Source organism: Bos indicus x Bos taurus, chromosome 27 (assembly GCF_003369695.1).
Source record: "Bos indicus x Bos taurus breed Angus x Brahman F1 hybrid chromosome 27, Bos_hybrid_MaternalHap_v2.0, whole genome shotgun sequence".
Classification (NCBI taxonomy): Eukaryota; Metazoa; Chordata; class Mammalia; order Artiodactyla; family Bovidae; genus Bos; species Bos indicus x Bos taurus.
Window position 1 is genome coordinate 24,341,678 of NC_040102.1, and position 23,081 is coordinate 24,364,758.

The window sequence follows — 23,081 nt, forward strand, 5'->3', positions numbered from 1 at the left end:
CATGTGGCCTTACCCAGTTTCATTTCGTGCCATGATTTCTCAAGGACCAAGTGACTATAAAACGAAGCCATTTGTTCTGTTCAATGTGTACCAAATTGGTTAGTGAGATTTTGTTTCCCTTTCTGATGAGTAAAACATGCAGGTTCACTTTTGGCTTCAGCAAAATATCCAGAGACAAAGTATTATACCTGTAAGATCTTCCTAAAACATATGTACATTCCCACAAGTTGAATCTCCCCAAATTTGAGTTGTATTTATTTGAACAGTTTGGCTATATTGAAACATTTAAGAATGCAGATCTTAAATTTCAAATTTAAGAAACTCTCATTTTCTAAGCATCATTCTTCTATAATCTTTCATTCAAGTTTTCTAGCAGAAATTTTAAAACTAGGGCAAGTATTTTGTGGTGCAGGGAGGTCCTTCTGATGAACACGGAAATTGCATGATCTTTCCATGGGCAGCGTTAGACCAGACTGGGTCCCTCTGTTACATTGCCCAGAGGCTCACGTATACCATCTTCATAATTTTTACCATCTAGTCACCATTTTTTTCTATGTTTGTGTACTACCTGCACTTATTCACTTAATATTTTTCTTTCTCATACATTTGAAGTATTTCTTTCTAAAAGCATTCATTAAAAAAAAAAATATTTGCCTGCAGTGGGTCTCAGTTGTGGCACGTCGGATCATTTAGTTGTGGCATGCGGGATTTAGTTACCTGGCCAGGGACTGAACCCAAGCCATCTGCATTGGGAACTCGGAATTTTAGCCACTAGACCACCAGTTCAGTTCAGTTGCTCAGTCATGTCTGACTCTTTGCGACCCCATGAATTGCAGCACGCCAGGCCTCCCTGTCCATCAACAACTCCCGGAGTTTACCCAAACTCCTGTCCATCGAGTCAGTGATGCCATCCAGCCATCTCATCCTCTGTTGTCCCCTTCTCCTCCTGCCCCCAATCCCTCCCAGCATCAGAGTCTTTTACAATGAGTCAACTCCTCGCATGAGGTGTCCCAAGTACTGGAGTTTCAGCTTTAGCATCATTCCTTCCAAAGAACACCCAGGACTGATCTCCTTTAGGATGGACTGGTTGGATCTCCTTGCAGTCCAAGGGACTCTCAAGAGTCTTCTCCAACACCAGAGTTCAAAAGCATCAATTCTTTGGACCACCAGCTGCTGCTGCTAAGTCACTTCAGTCGTGTCCGACTCTGTGCGACCCCATAGACGGCAGCCCACCAGGCTCCCCATCCCTGGGATTCTCCAGGCAAGAACACTGGAGTGGGTTGCCATTTCCTTCTTCAATGCATGAAAGTGAAAAGTCAAAGTGAAGTTGCTCAGTTGTGTCTGACTCTTAGAAGTCCCTAAATACATTCATTTGTAAAGCAACTGTTTTATCACTAGTGGGAATAATCAATTAGTAAATATGATGAAGACATAACTGTTAAAAATTCTAGTTAGATATTGTCAAGGACTCAGAGCTTAAGACTAGCTTTCCCAGTAAAAAAGAGAACTCTCTGTGTTACTAGAATAGGATGAGCTATGTTTGATGCCCATACTAAGAGTTGTCCCAAGTCCTTTACACACGGGATCTTGTTGGATATTCATCACAACTGTGTGAGGTAGATGGTTTGCTCCATTTCACACGGGGACACTGAGGCACAGGAAAGCGGCTGGCAGAGCCAGGATTCACGCAAAGTGATCTGGGGGCAGTGTTCTTAGTGCCTGCTTAGTCGGCTCAGTCATGTCCGACTCTTTGTGACCCCATGGACTGTAGCTCACCAGGCTCCTCTGTCCATGAGGATTCTCCAGGCAAAAATACTGCAGTGGGTTGCTGTGCCCTCCTCCAGGGCATCTTTCCAACCCAAGTATCGAACCCAGGTCTCCCGCACTGCAGGTGGATTCTTTTTAAGCTTTATGTAATGCACTTTCTCAAACTTAGAACCTCTTAAAATTAAAATAGAAGAACATGTCTCAGTAACTCAGGAATGTTTCATGGAGCAGTTTGGGAAATACTGAGAGGAGAGTGAAAAAGTTGGTTTAAAACTCAAAATTCAAAAAACTAAGATCATGGCATCTGGTCCCATCACTTTGTGGCAAATAGATGGAGAAACAGTGGCAAACTTTATTTTTTGGGGCTCCAAAATCACTGCAGATGGTGACTGCAACCATGAACTTAAAAGACTTGCTCCTTGGAAGAAAAGTTATAACCAACCTAGACAGCATATTAAAAAGCAGAGACATTACTTTGCCAACAAAGGTTCTTCTAGTCAAAGCTATGGTTTTTCCAGTAGTCATGTATGGATGTGAGAGTTGGACTATAAAGAAAGCTTAGCACTGAAGAATTGATGCTTTTAAACTGTGGTGTTGGAGAAGATTCTTGAGAGTCCCTTGGACAGAAAGGAGATCCAACCAGTCCATCCTAAAGGAAATCAGACCTGAATATTCATTGGAGGGACTGTGGTTGAAGCTGAAACTCCAATACTTTGGCCACCTGATGCGAAGAAGTGACTCCTTGGAAAAGACCCTGATGCTGGGAAAGATTGAAGGCAGGAGGAGAAGGGGACAACAGAGGATGAGATGGTTGGGTGGCATCACCGACTCTATGGACATGAGTTTGAGTAAACTCCAGAAGTTGGTGCTGGACAGGGAGGCCTGGTGTGCTGCAGTCAATGGGGTTGCAAACAGTCAGACATGACTGAACAACTGAACTGAACTGAGTTAGTCTTTGTGTTTAGAATGAAATTTACTTCACACTAAATTATTTCTTGTGTTTAAAGATGGAGAGGTTCTTTTCTTTTGCAAAAAGCTTATTTTTGGCTGAGCTGGGTCTTCACTGTTGCATGCAGGCTTTATCTGGTTGCAGTGCCTGGGCTTCTCTCTGCAGTGGCTTCCTTTGTTGCAGAGTGCAGGCTCTAGGGCATTCAGCTTCAGTAGTTGTGGTTCCCAGGCTCTAGAGCACAGCCCTGGTTGCCCTGCAAATCATCCCAGACCAGGGATCAAACCCATGTCTCCTGCATTGGCAGGTGGATTCTTAACCACTGGAGCCCTTGAATAAGATATTTCTTACTTGAGCTTAAATATTCAAATAGGTTTTCTAATACCCGATGAGTTTTTCGTGTGTTCAAACCCATATTTTAAAGGGTCATGTACTTTCTAAACCTCTTCCAATAACTCCACACCCCTCCCTGCTAGGTGCAACCATGCAGGTTCTGCCAGGCGATATTCTTCCTCCTTCCAGGACTGCTGGGTAACAGTCATGGGCAAGGGAAACCCTGAGCATCTGAACCCACCATCTGGGGACACTGTACATTCAAAGCAAACTAGGAATCTACTTCAAAAAGCTCACAATTAAACAGGAGAAATAGCCTTGGGAGGGAAGGATACATACATGTGACGGATAATGCATTTGTAATCGTCACTGGGGGTGTCTGCTGGTCCATGACCTACTTAGCAAGTGTAAAGAACTCCAAACTTATCAGCAAAGAAAAATGAGGCCCAAAGTGTGGTTTCTGCTCCTTGTTTCTTTCCAGTTCAGGAGGGTTAGCGGTGGCACTGAATCTGAGGACTTTGCTTTACCTGGACATGGCTGTAAGAGCCAGCCCATCCACGGGGGCCACACCTCATTTCCTTACTCTTTTTTACAAAAATTGTATTGGACTATGTTAATTTTCAACATTATGTTAGTTTCAGGTGTACAGAAAATTGAATCAGTTATACACACACACACACACACACACACATATATACACATACCTCCATTCTTTTTCAGGTTTTTCTTTTTTTAACCATATATTACAGAATATTGAGTAGAGTTCCCTGTGCTATACAGTAGGTCCTTACTAGTTATTCTATGTATAGTAGTATGTGTATGTTAGCCCCAATCTCCTAATTCATCACTTCCCCCATTTCCCCTTTGGTAACTGTACGTTTGGTTTTGAGATCTGTGAGTAATTTTTAAAAATTAATTAATCTGGCTTTGTCTGGTCTTAGTTGCCCGGAGCAGGGTCTTTCAGTTGTGGCAGGTGGGATCTAGTTCCCTGACCAAGGATTGAACCCAGGCTCCCTGGCACTTGGATCACAGAGTATTAGCCACTGGCCTACCAGGGAAAGCCCTGTGAGTCTGTCTGTTTTGTAAGTAAGTTCATTTCTATCGCTTTTTATTAGATTCCACATATTGGTGATATCATTTGTCTGACTTACTTAGTAGGATAATCTCTAGGTCCATTCATGTTACAAATGGCATTATTTCATTCCTTTTTATGGCTGAGTAATATTCCTTTGTAAATACTATACCACATCGTATCCATTCCTCTGTTGATGGACATTTAGGTTGCTTTCATGTCTTGGCTATTGTGAAGAGAGCTGCTTTGAAGATTGGGGTGCTTCCCTACTCTTAAAAATTCTGATCAGCACTTGGTTTAAGCTTTTCCACTGGCAGAGGGAGACTTGACTTCAGGGCACCCAGTGATACCACTTACCTTCTAAGGAGTCTTACAACAAGGTCCTCCTTTCTCCCCTGTGTCCCCAAAGCTCCAGCGCCTCAGGGCAGGGCTTGTGTGCACTGGGTCCTTCCCTAAAGGTTGTTACAGCATGCATTTCCTTTCTTATCCTTAACTGTCCTTTAAAAAAAAAAAAAAACAGGGTGAATAGAAGTCTCTGACCAAGTATCCACGGGTCAGCTCCTTCAGGCAGCAAATATAGACCCCTGGGGCAAAGAAAGGCCAGGGAAAGGGAACTTCCACACCTGTCATAAGTTTTGGTAGGAACATAGCAGATCACTGAGAAAAGGCTTTAAGAGACAACTGATATTCCAGCCCTGACTCTCCAGCCTGAACACAGATGGGAGACCATGAAAGAGATTCTTTCATTTCCTTCCGCAACCAGAGCCACCACCATCCACCTCCTGTGGCTCAAAGTGACTGAAGACTAAAAACAAAACAGTGATTTCCTAGCTGATAAAATTGAAACAAACAAAGACAGACAGAAATAACTAAACTCTGGAAATATAACTGCTTCATCATTTCTTTGTATTTTTTATTAAACTTTTTTGAATTTTTTTTTTTAAATTCTGCCCAGTTATGGCAATTAAATAGGAAACCACAGTTACAACGCACAAACTGTGGCATGAAAAAAGAACACACACTCCATCAGAATTGACACCAAACCCTTTCCATTTTATTCATTCAAAAAGAGTCCAGTGCACAAGTGTCAAATATGAGCACTGGCGGTTTTTTTCTTGGAAGGGGGAAAAAACATTTATTCTGGCAGCGCGTTTACAATTCCAGGAAGTGGTTTTGATACCACAAGATGCAGGAATAGAAACCATAACAAACGTGGAGGGCGTCTGTTTGCAAGGCAGGGACGACTTAGTTGGAGAAGATCCCCCTTTGTGCTTAGTGCATCAGTCAGCCTCCCCAGCTGAGTCTTCTCAGGTGTTGAAAGAGAGAATGGAATTTCCTGCATAGATGAAGAAAATTCCTATAGAGCAGTGTGTTTTCTGTATCTCCAACCTTCCCCTCTGCCCCAACGCGAGTTCTCAAGCTTTTCTGGAGCTGCTTTTGGTCACATGACCCTCTATCAGGATGACTTTTTTTTGCTCAAATACATGTGACACCAAGCTTTCTTCTTACACTGCTTCTCTAAGGTCAGATGACAGCATACAGCATCACTGATCCAAAAAGAGCAGTTATTAAGAATGTGGGCATCTATATTCATCATAAGAGCACACACTTTGCAGGCTATGTCACCCAAAGGAACATTTTTTTTTTTCTTCAGTTAATACAGTCCCCTGGGGAGTTAGCCTGAAGTCACTTTACCAAGCCTTTTTTTGGTCAAAGTCGGTTAATTTGACAGTTGAAGAACTGTCTCCTGCCAATTGGAAAACTTTGATGCCCAACAATTTAGTGGTCCGTAAAGCAATTAAATGTTACCATTCAGTTTACACTTACACACACATGCACACACACACAGGAGAACTGTGACAGAAGGATTAACAAGGTGAATCTTGTGACTGTTCCAAAAGAAAATTAAACTGCAAATTGGAGGTGTCATATTCGACTGTTAAAATGCGGAACTAGTCTGATCCCATTTGATTTTACGATTGTAAGAAATCATGCTTGTTTGGAGGTTCTGGAGTTCATAAAGTTAATTCCTGGGGTACAAAACAGTCTACAGAAATTGATTTGTGTATTTTTTTTGTTGTTGTTGCAATGCAGCCACTTGCTTCTTTGTTATTTTGTTTTTTAAATATGTGGAGACATTGTATACTGTGGCATTCCAAGAGACAATACTTTATAGAAGTAAACGAATAATACCGCTGACTAGTTTTTCTTGCCTTACCCTGGAAAGAAACAGTTTCACACATTTTTCAATCCACATGCAGAGGCGGCAGATGTAAACAGAGGCGTGCACACTCTTCAAAGAACGTGTTACTATTGCAGTGGATGCTGTTTGGCCCCGATGAGGAGGAGAGAGCAGTTTGGTTGGTTGGCTTTTTAGGTTTTACGTCATGGAGATTTTACAACCAGGGTTTTACTAGTTTGTGGCAGTAGACCATCCAATCAGAGGTTCTGTATTTATAAATAACCAACGTGGGCTTGTGCTCTCCAATTAGGCAACTCACTATCTTAGGGTCTGATACCAGCTTTCAGAGAGCTCTGCTAAATTTCACAGACTCTGTTCTAGGGGGCAGTGGGGGGTGGGAACAGGACCTATTAGCAGAGCTCTTTGCATGCTTCAGAACTGACGCCTGACTATCTAAGCTATTGCAAGACTCCACTTTTCCTTGGATATGTGGATCCCTTAATCCCCCTCCCCTGAAGAATCTTAATCACCAGGCCTCCATCAGACTATCACCCAGTGACCAGGGACCTTTACTGAAAAGGTGAGGAGGGGCTATTGCCTGAAATGCATGTTTAAGGTTCTTGATGATTATTGTCAACCTCTATGAACCAACACTTAAGCCATGAGCAAAGAGACAGGTATCTTTTCTTTTTTAAATCTGCGAAGGCTTAAAGAATAAACAACACGTCCGATGCTAAAGTAAGAAATCAGCCCCGTGTTGGCACAGTTCTCATCAGAATATTGCACCCAGTGTCAACTAATGCTAGAAGCTTCAAACTGTATAAATTTAAATGTATTTGTGTATTATAAAAATAAAGATAAACATATACATATTTTACACTAGTTATGGAACAGCAATGAATGGTCAGTCGATCCCTCTTTCACATTTAACAGAACTGAAATCTGAGTGCTCTGAATACTGCCACCTGTACTGGAATTATGGCTTATATGTGCACAGAAAAAAAAAAAAAAATCCCTGAGAAGCCATTCGACTTTATTATTTTTTCTTTTCTTCAAGTAGCGCTCTCCTTGGAGGATCACAGTTCTGAGGTTCAGGTTGTCAAACATTTGCTCCATAGTCTCTCCCGTCCTTCTCCCCCCCTGCACCGTCCCTGCCTCATCTACAGGCTAGGTGTGCTCCCTCGCACGAAAACACCCTGAACACACATGCACGCGAATTCACAGAACACGCCTGGGAGTGTGAGGGTTTGCCAGGTACAGAAGATGGTCCAGGTGCATTCTGATGCTATTTTCTCCATGGAAATCCCACAGCCGTAGAAGTCACTGGTTTCTGTGCTTTTCCCCAGCGTTCTTCCTATGTGGATAGATGAGAAGAAAGCACAGAAATGAACCAGGGAAACAGGAAATGACATTCTCTATTATGAGAACAGTAAGCAATAATTTTTTTTCTGCCACAGATTTTCATGTCTACTTCTACAGCTCCATGTAAAATGGTAAATGCAGACAACTAATATTCCTACAAAGGAAAGAGGCTTTTTCACTAGAAAACTAGTCAAACATTTCTGTTCATGACATTAAATTCAGACATAAAGCAAGAACTAGATGAATTAGCCATAACTACAAGAAATGCTGGGCTGGAAGAATCACAAGCTGGAATCAAGATTGCCGGGAGAAATATCAATAACCTCAGGTATGCAGATGACACCACCCTTATGGCAGAAAGTGAGGAGGAACTCAAAAGCCTCTTGATGAAACTGAAAAGAGGAGAGTGAAAAAGTTGGCTTAAAGCTCAACATTCAGAAAACGAAGATCATGGCATCTGGTTCCATCACTTCATGGGAAATAGATGGGGAAACAGTGGAAACAGTGTCAGACTTTATTTTTTGGGGCTCCAGAATCATTGCAGATGGTGATTGCAGCCATGAAATTAAAAGACACTTACTCCTTGGAAGCAGGGTTATGACCAACCTAGATAGCATATTGAAAAGCAGAGACATTACTTTGCCAACAAAGGTCTGTCTAGTCAAGGCTATGGTTTTTCCAGTGGTCATGTATGGATGTGAGAGTTGGATTGTGAAGAAAGCTGAGCGCTGAAGAATTGATGCTTTTCAACTGTGGTGTTGGAGAAGACTCTTGAGAGTCCCTTGGACTGCAAGAAGATCCAACCAGTCCATTCTGAAGGAGATCAGTCCTGGGTGTTCTTTGGAAGGAATGATGCTGAAGCTGAAATTCCAGTACTTTGGCCACCTCATGCAAAGAGTTGACTCATTGGAAAAGACTCTGATGCTGGGAGGGAGGGGGCAGGAGGGGAAGGGGACGACAGAGGATGAGGTGGCTGGATGGCATCACCGACTCGATGGACATGAGTTTGAGTGAACTCCAGGAGCTGGTGATGGACAGGGAGGCCTGGAGTGCTGCAATTCATGGGGTCACAAAGAGTCGGACATGACTGAGCAACTGAACTGAACTGAACTGAACCTATCTACTGTAATTTCACAGCTTAACTAAAAACCCTGAACTCCAAACACAGCACTGTTCCTTTTCAAGAAGCACACACAGACACACTAAATAACTCCCTACAAGTAGGAATATATACTAAAACGTGAGAATGAGTGCCAAGATTGAAAGCATGATTTTACTTAAATACTGTCAAACTAAAACCTGGAGTTAGATGAACAGAAAATGAAGAAGCTGCTGCATCACCAGCTAATTAAAGTTTAAAGTTTAGTTGCTCAGTCGTGTCCGACTCTTTGCGACCCCACGGACTGTAGCCTACCAGGCTCCTGCACCCATGGGATTTTCCAGGCAAGAATACTGGAGTGGGTTGCTATTTCCTTTTCCAGAGGATCTTCCCGACCCAGGGATCGAACCCAGGTCTCCCATACTGTAGGCAGAGGCTTTACTGTCTTTAAACAAAGTGGTGTTCAATTCAGATAACATAGTTAGATGAAAACGTGTGAGATGCTCCCATCCCTTATTTTAGCTTTCCTGTAATGATGCATGACGTGATGTCTTTCAAACTGCTTGGCAACATTTAATAAAATAGATCCACTTCCGCTACCCTCCACCCTGCATCTCTTTTTCAAAACTATTTATTTGGCTGCATCCAGTCTTAGCGGCAGCAGGTGAGATCTTCAGTCTTTTTTTGCAGCATGCAGGATCTTTAGCTGTGGCATATGGGATCTAGTTCCCTGACCAGGGATTGAACTTGGGCCCCCTGCATTGGGAGCGTGGAGGCTTAGCCATTGGACCATCAGGGAAGTCGCTGGCATCCCTCTCTTAATACTGCCTGACTTTCTGGAAACTGATAATTTAGTTATCTACCTAACACACAAGAATCGGCTGGGAGCATAGGATCAATAATGTCACCAAAAATAAGCACCTTCTAGTCACTAAGTACTTACTACACGCCAGGAATGGCTGCCTTCACCATAGTGCATTATTTGATTAATCCTTAACTCTTTAAGCTCTAGCAGGTAGGCTCTGCCTTCACCAAAAAGGAAGCTAAGTTTCCAAGAGGTTAGATAACTTCCCCAAGGGCACACACCAGTGAACAGCAGGGCCAGGCCTTTAAAGAGGGTTATTTGACTCCGAGGTATGCTTGACAGCAAAAAGCAAGGCTGGAGCATGTGGGGCCCTCCGGGTAGTATCATGTTTCTTTGGCCCTGAGCCATGGGGACTTTCAGAAGGCCTGTTAATATAGTCAGCTTCTCAGCAGAGAAGGTTTTGAAAACTGCCTCAAAATCAAGTAACCATACATCGAAGTGTAAAGAGGACGGCAGGGTGAAAACACCACTCCAGCCAAGCAGTTAACTCTGGTGCAGTGCGTTCTGGCTTCATGTGGGGGAGGTGCTACGTCTTGTTTTTCTTACCGAATCCAACAAATCTGGAGAAACACAGACAGTTGTGTCTGGCCGCCTGCTCCCCTGGGCCACACGTAAGACTGAGAAACAGAAGAATACGTAATCAAGGGCACCCAGAGGGAATATTCCAGTGTTCAAGGGAGAAAAAGGAAACCCAGTCTGAACATTTTTCCACATGGATATCATTTTTCTTGTTTGGGTGCTGAGGGAGAGAGAAGAGCTGTCAATCACTAACCGGCACCCCCACCCCTACCCCACCACCTCTCTTTGCTCTTCCATCTCAAACTCGATCTCATCCGACAAGATCCACCTCAAATGCTACCTCCTGGGGTTCTTCCCAATTCTCCAGCAGGGTTCTTTCTTCTCTGTCCACAGGACTTAGTCGAGGCACCTGTCATTGCAGGTATCACATTTTAACTGAAATTAGACACAGGTTTCTCTGGTTGTATCTTTGGTTCCCATTCTCCCCAGGGAGGCTTTTATATTCCTGATTTGATTCTTAGATCCTGTTATTTTTGTACTGTCAACACGTGGCACAGTGCTTGTTACTGTTCAACTGATAAGTCACGTCTGACTCTCTGCGACCCCAGGGACTGCAGCAAGCCAGTCCTTCGCTGTATCTTCACTATAGTCCTTCACCATCTCCCAGAGTTTGCTCAAATTCATGTCCATTGAGTCAGTGATGCTATCTAACCATCTCATCCTCTGCCACCCTCTTCTCCTCCTGCCCTCAATCTTTCCCAGCATCAGGGTATTTTCCCAATGTGTTGGCTCTTCACATCAGGTGGTCCAAGTATTGGAGCTTCAGCATCAGTCCTTCCAATGAACATTCAAAGCTGATTTCCTTTAGGATTGACTGGTTGGCTCTCCTTGTAGTCCCAAGGGACTCTCAATAGGCTTCTCCAACACCACAGTTTAAAAGCATCAATTCTTCCAGCTTTGTTTATAGTCCAACTCTGACATCCATACATGACCACTGGAAAAACCATAGCTTTGATGATAACAGACCTTTGTTGGCAAAGTGACGTCTCTGCTTTTTAATATGCTGTCTAGGTTTGTCATAGCTTTCCTTCCAGGGAGCAAACATCTTTTAATTTCATGGCTGCAGTCACTGCCCAAGAAAATAAAGTCTGTCACTGTTTCCATATTTTCCCCTACTATTTGCCATGAAGTGATGGAACCAGATGCCATGATCTTAGTTGTTTTTTTTTTTTTTTTTTAATGCTGAGTTCTAAGTCAACTTTTTCATTGTCCCCTTTCACCCTCATCAAGAAGCTCTTCAGTTCCTCTTCACTTTCTGCCATTAGGCACAGTGGCCTCATGGAGGGCAAATACTCAACAAAGATTTGATGAGTGAAGGAGGAATAGGATGTCATGAGAAAGTCTCAGGCAAAAGACAGCCATGCTATAAGAGGAGCAGATGAGAAGGGTGGAGGAGATGAGAAGGAAAGAGGGGCTGAGCACAGTCAGAAGGGCTGCTGTTGGTTTCTCAGGGGAGGGGACACACGGCCCGGGTCACAGGGATGATGGGGTGTCATCAGGTAGGAGAGAAGGGGTGGCACCTGGCCGTGGACGGAGAGCAGGCCAGAGGCCAGGTGTGGCTGACCCTTCACAGTAAGGGAGTGTCACGTGTCAGAAGCGGGGCTGGGGTCGGCTTGGGAAGCCTTGTGGGTCTTGCCCAGGATTTTGAACTTGAACCATAATCACCAGGAAGCCATTCAATGCTTTGCAATAGGGAGCAAGGTGATGGGGGTCTGCTGTTGAAAGATCCTATTGGTTTCAAGGACAAAATGACCAGCAAGGGGGAGGCAGGTTGAGATACCCACAGGGATCTTGGCAGAGACAGGACGACTACAAAGCACGGGTCGTGGATAGAGCTCAACGGCCAGCTTCACTCATTCAAGACACGCTGATGTGGGAAGGTTCTGCATGTAAACTCGGGGAGCTGAATAGATGGAAACGATTCCTTAAAAAAATAAGATGCACTGACAAGGTGGACGGCCGAGTATGGGAAGAGGGGGAGAAGAGTGAAAAGACCCCCCGCCGACCCCCAGCCTGGCAGCGGGTGCAGGGCGAGGCCATCCCTGGAGACGGGAGGCACAGACCCCGAAGGGCTCTGGGGTGGAGGGCACAATGCACACCTATGGAGACCCTGGCACATCCAGGGGAGCTGCCACGTAGCCCACAAATCCCACAGGAGAAAGGAGAGGTCAGCGTGGGAGGCTTGACCCCAAATCCTCCCAGGTCACAGAACCTGCCCTTCCTGGGGTGTGACAGTGCACTCAGGGTATTTAAGAGCTTAGGCTGAAGTGATGCCATATCATGTTGTATTAAGCAGCTCTTTTCTGTCCACTGACGCTTTGCTCACCCTGGAGGGGCGGCCCCTCCCAGCATCAGCCAGTTAGTTTCCAGAGACAGTCAACCACTCAGATGCAAGCGTGTGCTTCTCAACTCCACACCAGGGGATCCAGAGTCCACACCCCCTGACCACGCCCTTTATCGGGAGCCACACTCCGGGCCACTATCCACCTGCCCTAATCACTCCAGGGCCAGGCTCCACATGACTCGGGCTGTCTTTATGCCCCAGACCCTGAGGCAACTGGCCCATCTTACACCTGCCCCCTGCCTTGCCTGCACCTTCCCACAGAAACCACAACAGGGGCTCCTCACACAGTTCCTCCCCCACCCTTGGCCTCCTGACCCTCCAGGTGCTTCTCCCTGTATCCCTGGGTCCCCCATACCCCGCCTGCCCCCTGCTCTAAGGAACTGTCATAAACTGTCTTCCCCCCAGCAGTCCTTTCCTGATGGGTTGGCCTCACTGTATCTCCGCTTTTCCATCCCCACAATGTCAACTGTCCAGACATTGAGAATACGAAAGGAAGGATCCCACCTGTCTGTCTATCCCAGGAACGCACGGTTAGGACACTGACATTACTAACTAGCTGTAGGCGGCCTCACAGAACCGCGTGAACTTCACCTTGACTCCTTCACAGCGGTGGGCAGGAAGGTGAGCCCGCTTTCTCTTCCGCACACTCAGCACACACGCTCACCTGCTGTGCACAGTCACCTCATTAATACACTAGATGGTCCTAGGTAAGTCAGTGAGTGGATTCTACTCAAGCATCTATATTTGGATTTTGAGTTTTTTAAATTATTCCCTTTATAGGTCATCCACAGTATGCATACTAATATTTCTAGTAGAAATAACAGCTGAATTTATTGAATGACACTCAGTGTAAGGAATAATGCTAAATGTCTCCCCTGCAATGGTCTCTAAATGCAGCGAATGACCCCACGGGATGGTGCCGCTGTGCCCTGCACCCGTCATAGCCCCAACGAATCACAGGATTCAAACTTGGAGGCATAACTCCAGAATCCATCAAACAGGCTTGGGAAAATAAATACCAACACTGCTTTTTAAACACCTATTTGCTGTGTTAATCAGCTTGAGCTTTTCCTGATGTTATGTTTCTGCATTACATGAGTTTTTTTAAAAATGACTTTTTTTTCAAAAAGGATCTAAGGTTACTGATATATGCATTATAGTAAATCAGGCAAAAGAATCGAGCAGTTTTCTTATTCTTAAATCCCCAACACATCTTGATTCTGGATAAAGGATTTGTAATCTTAAAGTGTCCAGCTCTTTGGAATCTCTTCATCCCAAACCCATCCTCCCGCCGTTTCCCCCTAAACTCTCCAAGTCCTTAGGAAGCCCTTATCTATTTAAGAAACCCTCTCTGCTTCCCAGAGACTTACCCTTAAAAATTGGTGCTCCTAAAGTCACAGATTGGGTACAGTAAAAATGATGGCATAAGGGAAAGAAGCACTATCTTTTCCACTTAATTGTCCAAGAAAGTATGGAGATACCTGAGCAGAGAGGGAACAAATTCCAGTATCAATGTGGCTGATGGGAGACTAAATAATCAGAGAAACACTGTTCCTCCCAGCCAGTGACAGCAACAAGGCAGGGAGCTGTCTTACTCCTTACAGAGAACAAAACAAATCAATGCAAATCAGTGTGACATGCCCCACAGGCAACTTCCAGATTTCAGCCTCTTTTCCTTGTGAAATATCATCCCATCCCCACCCTGAGATCAGTGAAAAATTCTCCATTGTGATTAAGTCAAATTCATCCATTCCTTAAAAAAAAAAAAAAGTTTTTAATCAAGTCCATACTAACTGATCTCAGTGCATTTAAACATACTTTGCCCATCTAGTAAGATAAAGACCACAGAATCTTCTTCATTCTACTTTTTACAAAAGCTTATTTGAATTGGTCTTCAATATCCTTGTCTTAACAATATAACTGCCAAAATTCCTATGCAAAGTAATCATTCTACATTGGAGAATACTTGCAAACAGTAAGTAGCGGGAATCTGACTCAAATTGGAATGTTCCAGTATACACGCAATAATCCAAGTTTGAAATGCAGTCTGAGCCTTGTCTTTTATTATCAGGAGACCACATGGAAGAATTTAAGTTGCACTCCAGTTTTTTTTTTTAATTAATAATTTTTATTTTATACAATATTGTGTTAGTTTCAGGTATACAGAAAAGTGATTCAGTTTTACATGTACATATATTGATTCTTTTCTCATTTAGGTTATTACAGAATAGTAAGTAGAGTTCCCTGTGCTCTATATAGTAGGTCCTTGTTGGTTATCTGTTTTAAATATAATAGGGTGTATATGTCAGTCCCAAGCTCCCAATTTATTTGTATTCTGCAACTTCACTGAATTCATTGATGAGCTCTAGTAGTTTTCTGGTAGCATCTTTAGGATTTTCTGTGTAATATCATGTTATCTGCAAATAGTGACAGTTTTATTTCTTCTTTTCATAGTTGGATTCATTTAATTTCTTCTCTGATTGCCATGGCTAGGACTTCCAAAACTATGTTGAATAATAGTGGCTTGTCTTATTCCTAATCTTAGAGGAAATGCTTTCAGTTTTTTGGTACCACTGGGTGGCATTGTGAATGGCTGCTGCAAAACCTTCCTGTTCCATTCTATGTTTGAGTCCTGTGCCTCAAAAACTAACCATGCCTCTTCAAATAAGGAAAGCCCCCTTGTCATTTCCTGCATGGTGAATCTATCCAGTTCTTCAGTTACTTCTTCTTCCTCTTGTCTCTATTCAGCCCTTCTCTGGACCTCCAACTCCATCAGATCTTCATTACTGAGTTCTTCGTGTTGCACAGCAGGAAGTTCAATGAAGTCATCCTCTTACAGATCTAGCTTGAAATAAAGATGCTGTACTACCGCACTCTGTACAGTGAGTGCTAGTCGCTCAGTCGTGTCCGACTCTTTTCGACCCCACAGACTGTAGCCCGCCAGGCTCCTCTGTCCATGGGATTTCCTGGGCAAGAATACTGGAGTAAGTAGCCATTCCCTTCTCCAGGGGATCTTCATTACCCAGGAATCGAACCCATATCTCCTGCATTGCAGGCAGATTCTTTACCGCTGAGCCAACGGGGAAGCCCTGCTCTTCGTTAACCATTTCTTGTATCTTCTCTATCTGTTCCTCCATTCTTTTTCTGAGATCTTGGATCATCTTTACTATCATTACTCTGAATTTATTTTCAGATAGCTTGCGTATATCTACTTCACCTTAGTTGTTCCGGGGTTTTCTCTTGTTCCTTCATCTGGGACTTGTTTCTCTGCTATTTTGTCTAACTTTCTGTCACTGTGGTTTCTGTTCTGCAGGACTGTAGTTCTTGCTTCTGCTGTGTGCTTCATGGTGGATGAAGTTGGTCTAAGGGGAGAGGTGGGCAGCTGTGGGCTCAGGAAGACATTAGGCAGCCTGTCTGCAGATGGGTGGGGCTGTGTTTCCATCTCTTTGGTTGGTTGGCCTGAGTCATCCCAGCCCTTGAACCTATAGGCTGTTGGGTGGGGCCAGGTCTTGGTGAAAAAATGGCAGCCTCCAGGAGGGCTCATGCCAATGAGTACTCCCCAGAACTACTGCTGAGAGAATCTTTGTCCCCACAGTGAGCCACAGTACCCCCCCCCCCCAGCACCTTCACAGGAAACCCTCCAATAGCAGCAGACAGGTCTGGCCCCGGCTCTTGTGAGGTCACTGCATTTTACCCTGGGTCCTGGGGCACACGAGGTCTTGTGTTTTCCCTTCAAGAATGGAGTTTCTGTTTGCCCCAGTCCTGTGCAATTCCTGCGATCAAACCCACTGGTCTTCAAAGCCAGATGCTCTCAGGGCTCTTCTTCCCAATGCCAGACCCCCAGGCTGTGGAGCCTGACCCAGGACTCAGCAGTTTCACTCCTGTGGGAGAACCTCTGCATTATAATAATTCTCTGCTTTTGTGAGTCACCCACCTGGGCGGGAATGGAACTTGATTTGATTGCAATGGTGCCCCTATTCTACCATCTTGTGGTGGTGTCTATATGTGTCTTTGGATCCAGGATCTTTTTTTGGTAGGTTCCAGGGTTTTGTGTTTTGCTGTTAGTTGTGATTTTGTTTCCATGAGATGGAGTGAGCATGTCTCCTCCTCCTCTGCTGTCTTGTCTCTGCCTATTGAATGTCTCTCTCATATGTCTTAAGGTAAAAGACATGTCTTAGCTATATGCATAGCTAGCCTTCTAGATCCCGTCTTTTAAATGAAAATCAGTAGATAAATTGAGTTAAACGGCAGTTTTTCAGAATATATACTTTTGATAAAGGAAGGAAATCTCTTTGTAAATGAAAAAGAGAAATATTCTAAGGTATCTAAAAATGAAAGGCAAACAGCAAGCTGCCATTTCCCCAAAGAAGTTCACACTTCCCTTCCAAATTGGAATTTTAAGTATCTCAACCTGAAGAGCAATAAAATGGAGACAGGAATTCAGAGACAAAAGTTCTAAAAATAAATTTATTCTACTTTCTCCTTGCTTTCCCCACTGAAAAAATATTTTTGCTCCCTCTGATCCCTCATGACCAAGGCTCAGTACCCCTTTAATGTCTAGATTAAAGGTCAGTGAGGTTGCCTCTCAGAAGTTCTGCAGGGGAAATGTGAGGGATGGATAGGTTAATTAACTAGGTGATGGGAATCCTTTCACAGTGAATGTGGATATCAAATCACAATGTACACTTTAAATATCTTACAATTTTATTTATCAATTTTACCCTAGCAAAGCTAAAAAAAAAAAAAATCACTGGTTGCCAAGGGTTAAAAGTGGAGGCAGGGATAAATAGGGGGAGCATAGAGGATTTTCAGGGCAGTGAAAATATTGTGTGTGATACTGCAATGCTGGATCACATCATTCTACATTTTGTTCAAACCCATGAAATGTACAACACCAAGTGTGAATCCTAATATAAAGAATGGACTTCGGGTGATGAGGTGTCTGTGGGACAAATGTTCCACTCTGGTGGGAGATGTTGATGGTGGGAGATGGTGGGTATATGGAATCTTTCTGGACCTTGTGCTCCATTTCACTGTGAACCTAAAACTGCTCTAAAAAACTAAGTCAGGGTTTTAAAATATTGCTCCCTATACTTTAAGAGAGTTCTGAAGGAGGCTGATTTTTCTCCAAGAAACACCATTTCCCTCCTCTTGTGCAGTAAACAGAGGACTGGCAGTGGGGGAAGCAAGTCAGTTCACTGCCTTTAGATAGCACTGGGCCAGGGATAACAAGTGTTCATATGAATTTCTTTAAAAATATCTTTAATACCAACACAGCAGGGAGCAAGGCCATTATTGAAAGTGGCACTAAAAATATTTATTTTCTGCATAGAACCAGGTATTGTATTAGACAGAAGTAATTGCATGTGGGCATGAAATTTCTCTTTGAAATGATGAAAATATTCTAGGATGAGACTGTGATGATGGTTGTCCAACTCTATAGATATATGAACCATTAAATAGGCACCTTTTATGAAAGTGTACAGATAAAGCTTTAAAAAATGTATCAGAATCCATATTCTTTAGGATGAGAAGTTTTCAAAGCAACCCAGCAGATCTGCTACTAAATGAACTTTCATCTCATCTCAAAGGCAGGTATCTTTGAAAATCAGCCCAGGATCACCAGAGTATGGAAATACTCATATTTCTATCTGATAATCAGCAAAGGCACCAAGGAGTCACTCAGATGCTAGGTTTCTCCCTGGAAGGTGAGGTGTAAGTGGACAGGCATTCCATTCAATTCATGTAACCTCTTCCCAATGAAATGCTTCCCAAAGTGACTTAATGAGAGTAAGTCACTCTTTTTTTAATCACTACTTACTCTTTATTTTCTCTCTGCAGGGGAACAAAACAGCTAGAAATTTTTTAAAAATGATAGAATAGAAAGCTTGGAATTCATAAGGAAGATCCAATCAAATAATAGTCGTCAGTGGTTTTTGCTTGTAAAGCTCAGCATAGCACCATTAATTTACATGTGGTCCGAGGCAGGTTGTTAATGACCAGTCTTATTTGACCTATAAGGAAGAGGCGTAAAATGGTCAAACAGGGAGTTAGTGATGGACAGGGAAGCCTGGCATGCTGCAGTCCATGGGGTCGCAAAGAGTCGGACACTACTGAGAGGCTGAACTGAACTGAAACTGGTCATAGAGCTTTGAATGCCTCTTTAAAAAATACTAAGATCTAGATCAGTGACCTACGAATCAGGTGATTATTCTGGCTTTCCTGGGATGGTTCTGGTTGGTGCCTGTCATCCTGGCATGATTACTAATTTCTCCTGAAGATTAGACTTGCTGGCCTCCCACCTGGGAGCCATGGGGTGGGGGCGGGGGTGGGTGGGAGAACTTCAGTGAGTAGAACCTCCAGCACACACACTGGACGACCATCTGAGTGACTCTTGTTTCTTAAAGCCTAGTGCCTAGCCCTAGAAATTCTGACACCCATGCCTGATCAAGGAAGTCTGATCTTGACCATCGACCTGCGTTTCAGGGGATGAGAGAGTCATAAAAGGTTACTCTCTAGTGACTTGCCTAAGTTAACTGCGGCTGGAGTTGCAAAACCCAGGCAGTAACTCCAGTCTCCCCAAGTCTCACTCTCAGGCTCAGACCCACGCTGTGTGGGCCTAAGGACCATCTGCTGGGACAGTTTTCCTCATTGGTCCCCAAATCTCCCACATTTGGTTCACTGCTGTCCACTTGTAAATTAGAGCCTACACTGGGTCGTGCAGGGCCTGTTGGTTTACATTTTGTTCTCCAGGATGTTCCTTTATTTAGAATTGAGAGTTACCCTCTAAACCTACCATCCATTCTATGAGACCCCTTTAAAAGAATCCATTTCAGAACAAAACTATTCACAGAGCTGGGTCAACAGCAGGTCAGTCACTAAAGGTATCCCCTCCAGCATCCCGATGTCTCAGGCCATGAGGCTCTGATTACCCAAGACTTTAAAGCTGCTTGTTCGTATCAGGTACGAGAAACTGGGTAAGAGGGGAGCTGATAGCATTTCTGCAGGACAGCAGGAGCCCATGAAAAGACACCGATAACAGCAGCTCAGTGCCACTGTGGTTTCTGAACAAACGGATGTTTTAACTCCGACCTCTATCTTGCCTACTAAATGCCACATAGCTATGACAAACAATAGGTTACCATCTCTCCTGGCTCAGGAAAATCTATACCCAGGCAGAATCTACTGAACAGTCGTTTCCCTCCATCCCAGACCTTGCTGTTTCTATAAGATCCCTTTATCCTCACCCTATCTGTAAGAGAGGGACCAGCGGAGACCAATTCAAAGAATGGTAACATTTTGTTTGGTATGCTCAGGGCAGGGGAATGGTCATTAAATAAGAAAAGCTGTAGAATATTCCTGCTTAGTTACTATGTAATCCTAAGAAGCACGTCAAGGTCTCACATGGTCAATATACTATTCATATACTAGTGATGAATTACCACTATGTACATGTTAACCTTCAAAAGCATTCTGAAGAGAAGAGCCGAGAGAAGTTTCCCTTGGGTGTTCAGTGATGTTTTCCAGCAAAGATGGATTAGGGATGTTCTGTCTAATGAGTCAGCTGCTTTAGAGAAAAGGGGGGCAGCTATGAATGCATGAGAAAGCCCCTGCAGACCCCCACTCTGCAGACACTTGGAGGGTCGAGAGACATGAGTTCCTATCACACAAGCTCTCAGGAATGCAGCCTGATAGCAAGTTTCTCAAGATGCATGACAGGTCACCATTCTCCAGTGTGAACTTTCCAACCTCCCTACACAAAGCTTAGATATGGGGGGGAAAAAAAAATTCTGTATGGTCACCTAAGAAGAAAAATGGAAATTTCCTTCATGAATCCTTTGCTGATATCACCCAGATGACCAGGGACTGCTACTTTTCAAGATTTGCAATAGAAAGAAAGGTATTTCATCTCAGTGTAAAAGTGGGCTGTTGGGTTCTTAACACTACAGAAAAAGCCAAACAGATGAGTTAACCTAAATTCATCATGTGAGTTTAATGCTAACATTGTATACGGAAGTTAGTTCACACGGGCATGTTCTGTGTCTTTAAGTCCATTTTGGGGAGGGTGGGGGCAAACCACAGCCTCTGATTGTCAGGACTGATAGAGAATCAGAGACCCGCAAGCAAGAAAGGGGTCTACTTTAGATTTTCTACAGCTTTTCTTACTTAATGAGCTCTCACTGTTTTCTGATACAATGGCAGAATTAAAAGAAAAAACTGCTCTCTTTAGTTGCATTATATCTGCAAGTATACTAAAAAATAGTCATATACTTTAAATGAGTGAGCTGTATAATAGGTGGATAATATCTCAAGAAAGCTATTTTAAAATGCTCTAACTTTTATCAGCAAAAGAAAACCACAAATAACAAAACATGAAAGTTCCTAGTTTGTTGTATAAGCCATGGTTTTGCTATCACCCAGAAAACTAGGTCTGCCCCGGGAGGGGGGCTTTTCAGAGTTTGATGAAAGGTACTTTAACGTGGCTTTTCGTTCTCACAGTGACTGAGGCAGGTCCAAGAGTGAGGGACGGGGGCTATGGGGTCAGAACTCACTTGGAACATGGGCTGATCACAGTTGGTGTGGGTGGGTAAACCAAGGCAACATTCACTCGCTCGCTGCCGTTCTTGGGGCAGATGATCTCTGCCACTCCTTCTGGTCTGGGCTGACTCAGCAACTCCCCTGCAGGCAGAGAGAGAAACATGCGTTAATGAGTGGGGTATACATAGCTTGTATGAAAGTTCTTGTGAGAACCTACTCACAAGGTATCATCCCAGTAGCTTTCAGTGTTTCGTATGCATGTGTATGTTTGTGTCTGCACACCTCTAAATCTGTGCTGTGCTTACTCTCTCGGTCATGTCCGACTCTTTGCTACAACATGGGCTGTAGCCCGCCAGGCTCCTCTGTCCATGGGATCCTCCAGGCAAGAATACTGGAGTGGGTTGCCATGCCCTCCTCCACAGGATCTTTACAACCCAGGGATCAAACCCAGGTCTCCCGCACTGCAGGCGGATTTTACCATCTGAGCCACCAGGGAAGCCCTAATGAATGAGACTTGCCTTCAAAAATGGGACTACCCTGTGACTTCCCTGGTGGTCTAGTGGTTAAGACTCGCACTTCCACTGCACGGGGCACAGGTTCAATCCCTGGCCGGGGAACTAAGATCCCACATGCTACATGCTATAGCAATTAATAAATACAGGTTTAAAAAAACAAACACAAGTTGGACCACCATAGAGAGGAATCCAGCACTTGGGGGTGGGGGGAACAGGGGAGGTAGGAAGGAGGAGTGAGTCAGAGACAATCAATCAATCAGAGCAAAACAGGCTTTGTCCTTAGAACATTCTCCACGGTGAGGTGGACAAGCTGCTAACTAACGGTGGTGGTGGGAGGCCACCGTTCCAGACAAAGACAGCATCTGCTGCTATTTTCCTCACCTTCCTTTCCACAGACGGGCTCCAGAGATCTGTATCTAGACATTGCAGCAAACTGAGCCAGGGTCCCTGGAGCCCCAGAGAGGCAGAGCTGCCAAGGAGGCGTTCATAATTAGGATCTGGGCAGATGGGAGTCGCGGCAGCCTTGCAACAAAGCCCTGCGTTAATGATCTGGAAGGGCATTCAACTAAAGGTGTGTTATCAAGGTAAACAGCCCAGCTTCAAGCTGGCAAGAGGATTTCCTGGGTGGGTAGGTGTGCAGATTTGAAAGGACCAACACAAAGCTCTCTTATGAGTCATGGGAGCTAGTAAAAACAGATAATTCACTTACTGGATTACCACAAGCCCCAAAGGAAATCTGTGTACTCTGCCCTGGTTGGTCTCTCCAACCAGATCATCAAATCCCCCCTAAGACCAGCGGTGCCTTTGGTTTCCTCCCCACCGTCCACTTAACCAGGAGCACCCTGACCTTTCTCTGTTTTCATGGTCAGCATGGTGCTCTTGCTCAGAAAATTTCAAAAAACAGATTTTGGTGGACAATGGTGCCAAATCCCCCTACTTAGAAAGTAAATAAACCAGAGACCAATCATATGCCAACTGGGGAAAGATGCTACTGCAAATAAAACACTGACTCTGTGACAGCCATCGCTTGTATTACTGATTTGAAATTCTAGGGAACCAGAGTGTATGCCAACCTGTGAGGATACAAACTAAAAATCCTTTGCCTCAAAATCCATATATCTAAACATCTCACCTTCAGCAGAACTCACATTGAGAGAGCATAACCATATCCCAGCACTGAACAGACAGCTGTACATATACCTGTCATTTCCTCTTTACAATGTTACTATAAGGTTTATCCTCATTCTGCAAAAGTAAAAAGTGTGAAAGTGTTAGTTGCTCACTTGTATCTGACTCTGAGACTCCATGGACTGTAGCTGGCCAGGCTCCTCTGTCCATGGAATTATCCAGGTAAGAACCTGTAGCCGGTTGCCATGCCCTCTTCTGAGAGATCTTCCCGACCCAGGGATTGAACCCAAGTCTCCCACATTGCAGGCAGATTTTTTTACCATCTGAGCTACGGGGGAAGGCTGTTTTGTA

At 44.0% G+C, this 23,081-nt stretch overlaps 1 protein-coding gene across 1 annotated transcript in view; it reads right to left on the reverse strand.

Annotated features, from left to right (window-relative positions):
- Window positions 1-5,150: 5,150 nt before the first annotated feature.
- MFHAS1 (malignant fibrous histiocytoma amplified sequence 1) overlaps window positions 5,151-23,081 on the reverse strand; it is a 112,141-nt gene continuing 94,210 nt past the window's right edge. Inside the window, 2 exon segments of the mRNA XM_027530205.1 lie at window positions 5,151-7,654; window positions 21,102-21,228. Coding sequence (XP_027386006.1) covers window positions 7,621-7,654; window positions 21,102-21,228 — 161 coding nt within the window. The 3' untranslated portion in view covers window positions 5,151-7,620.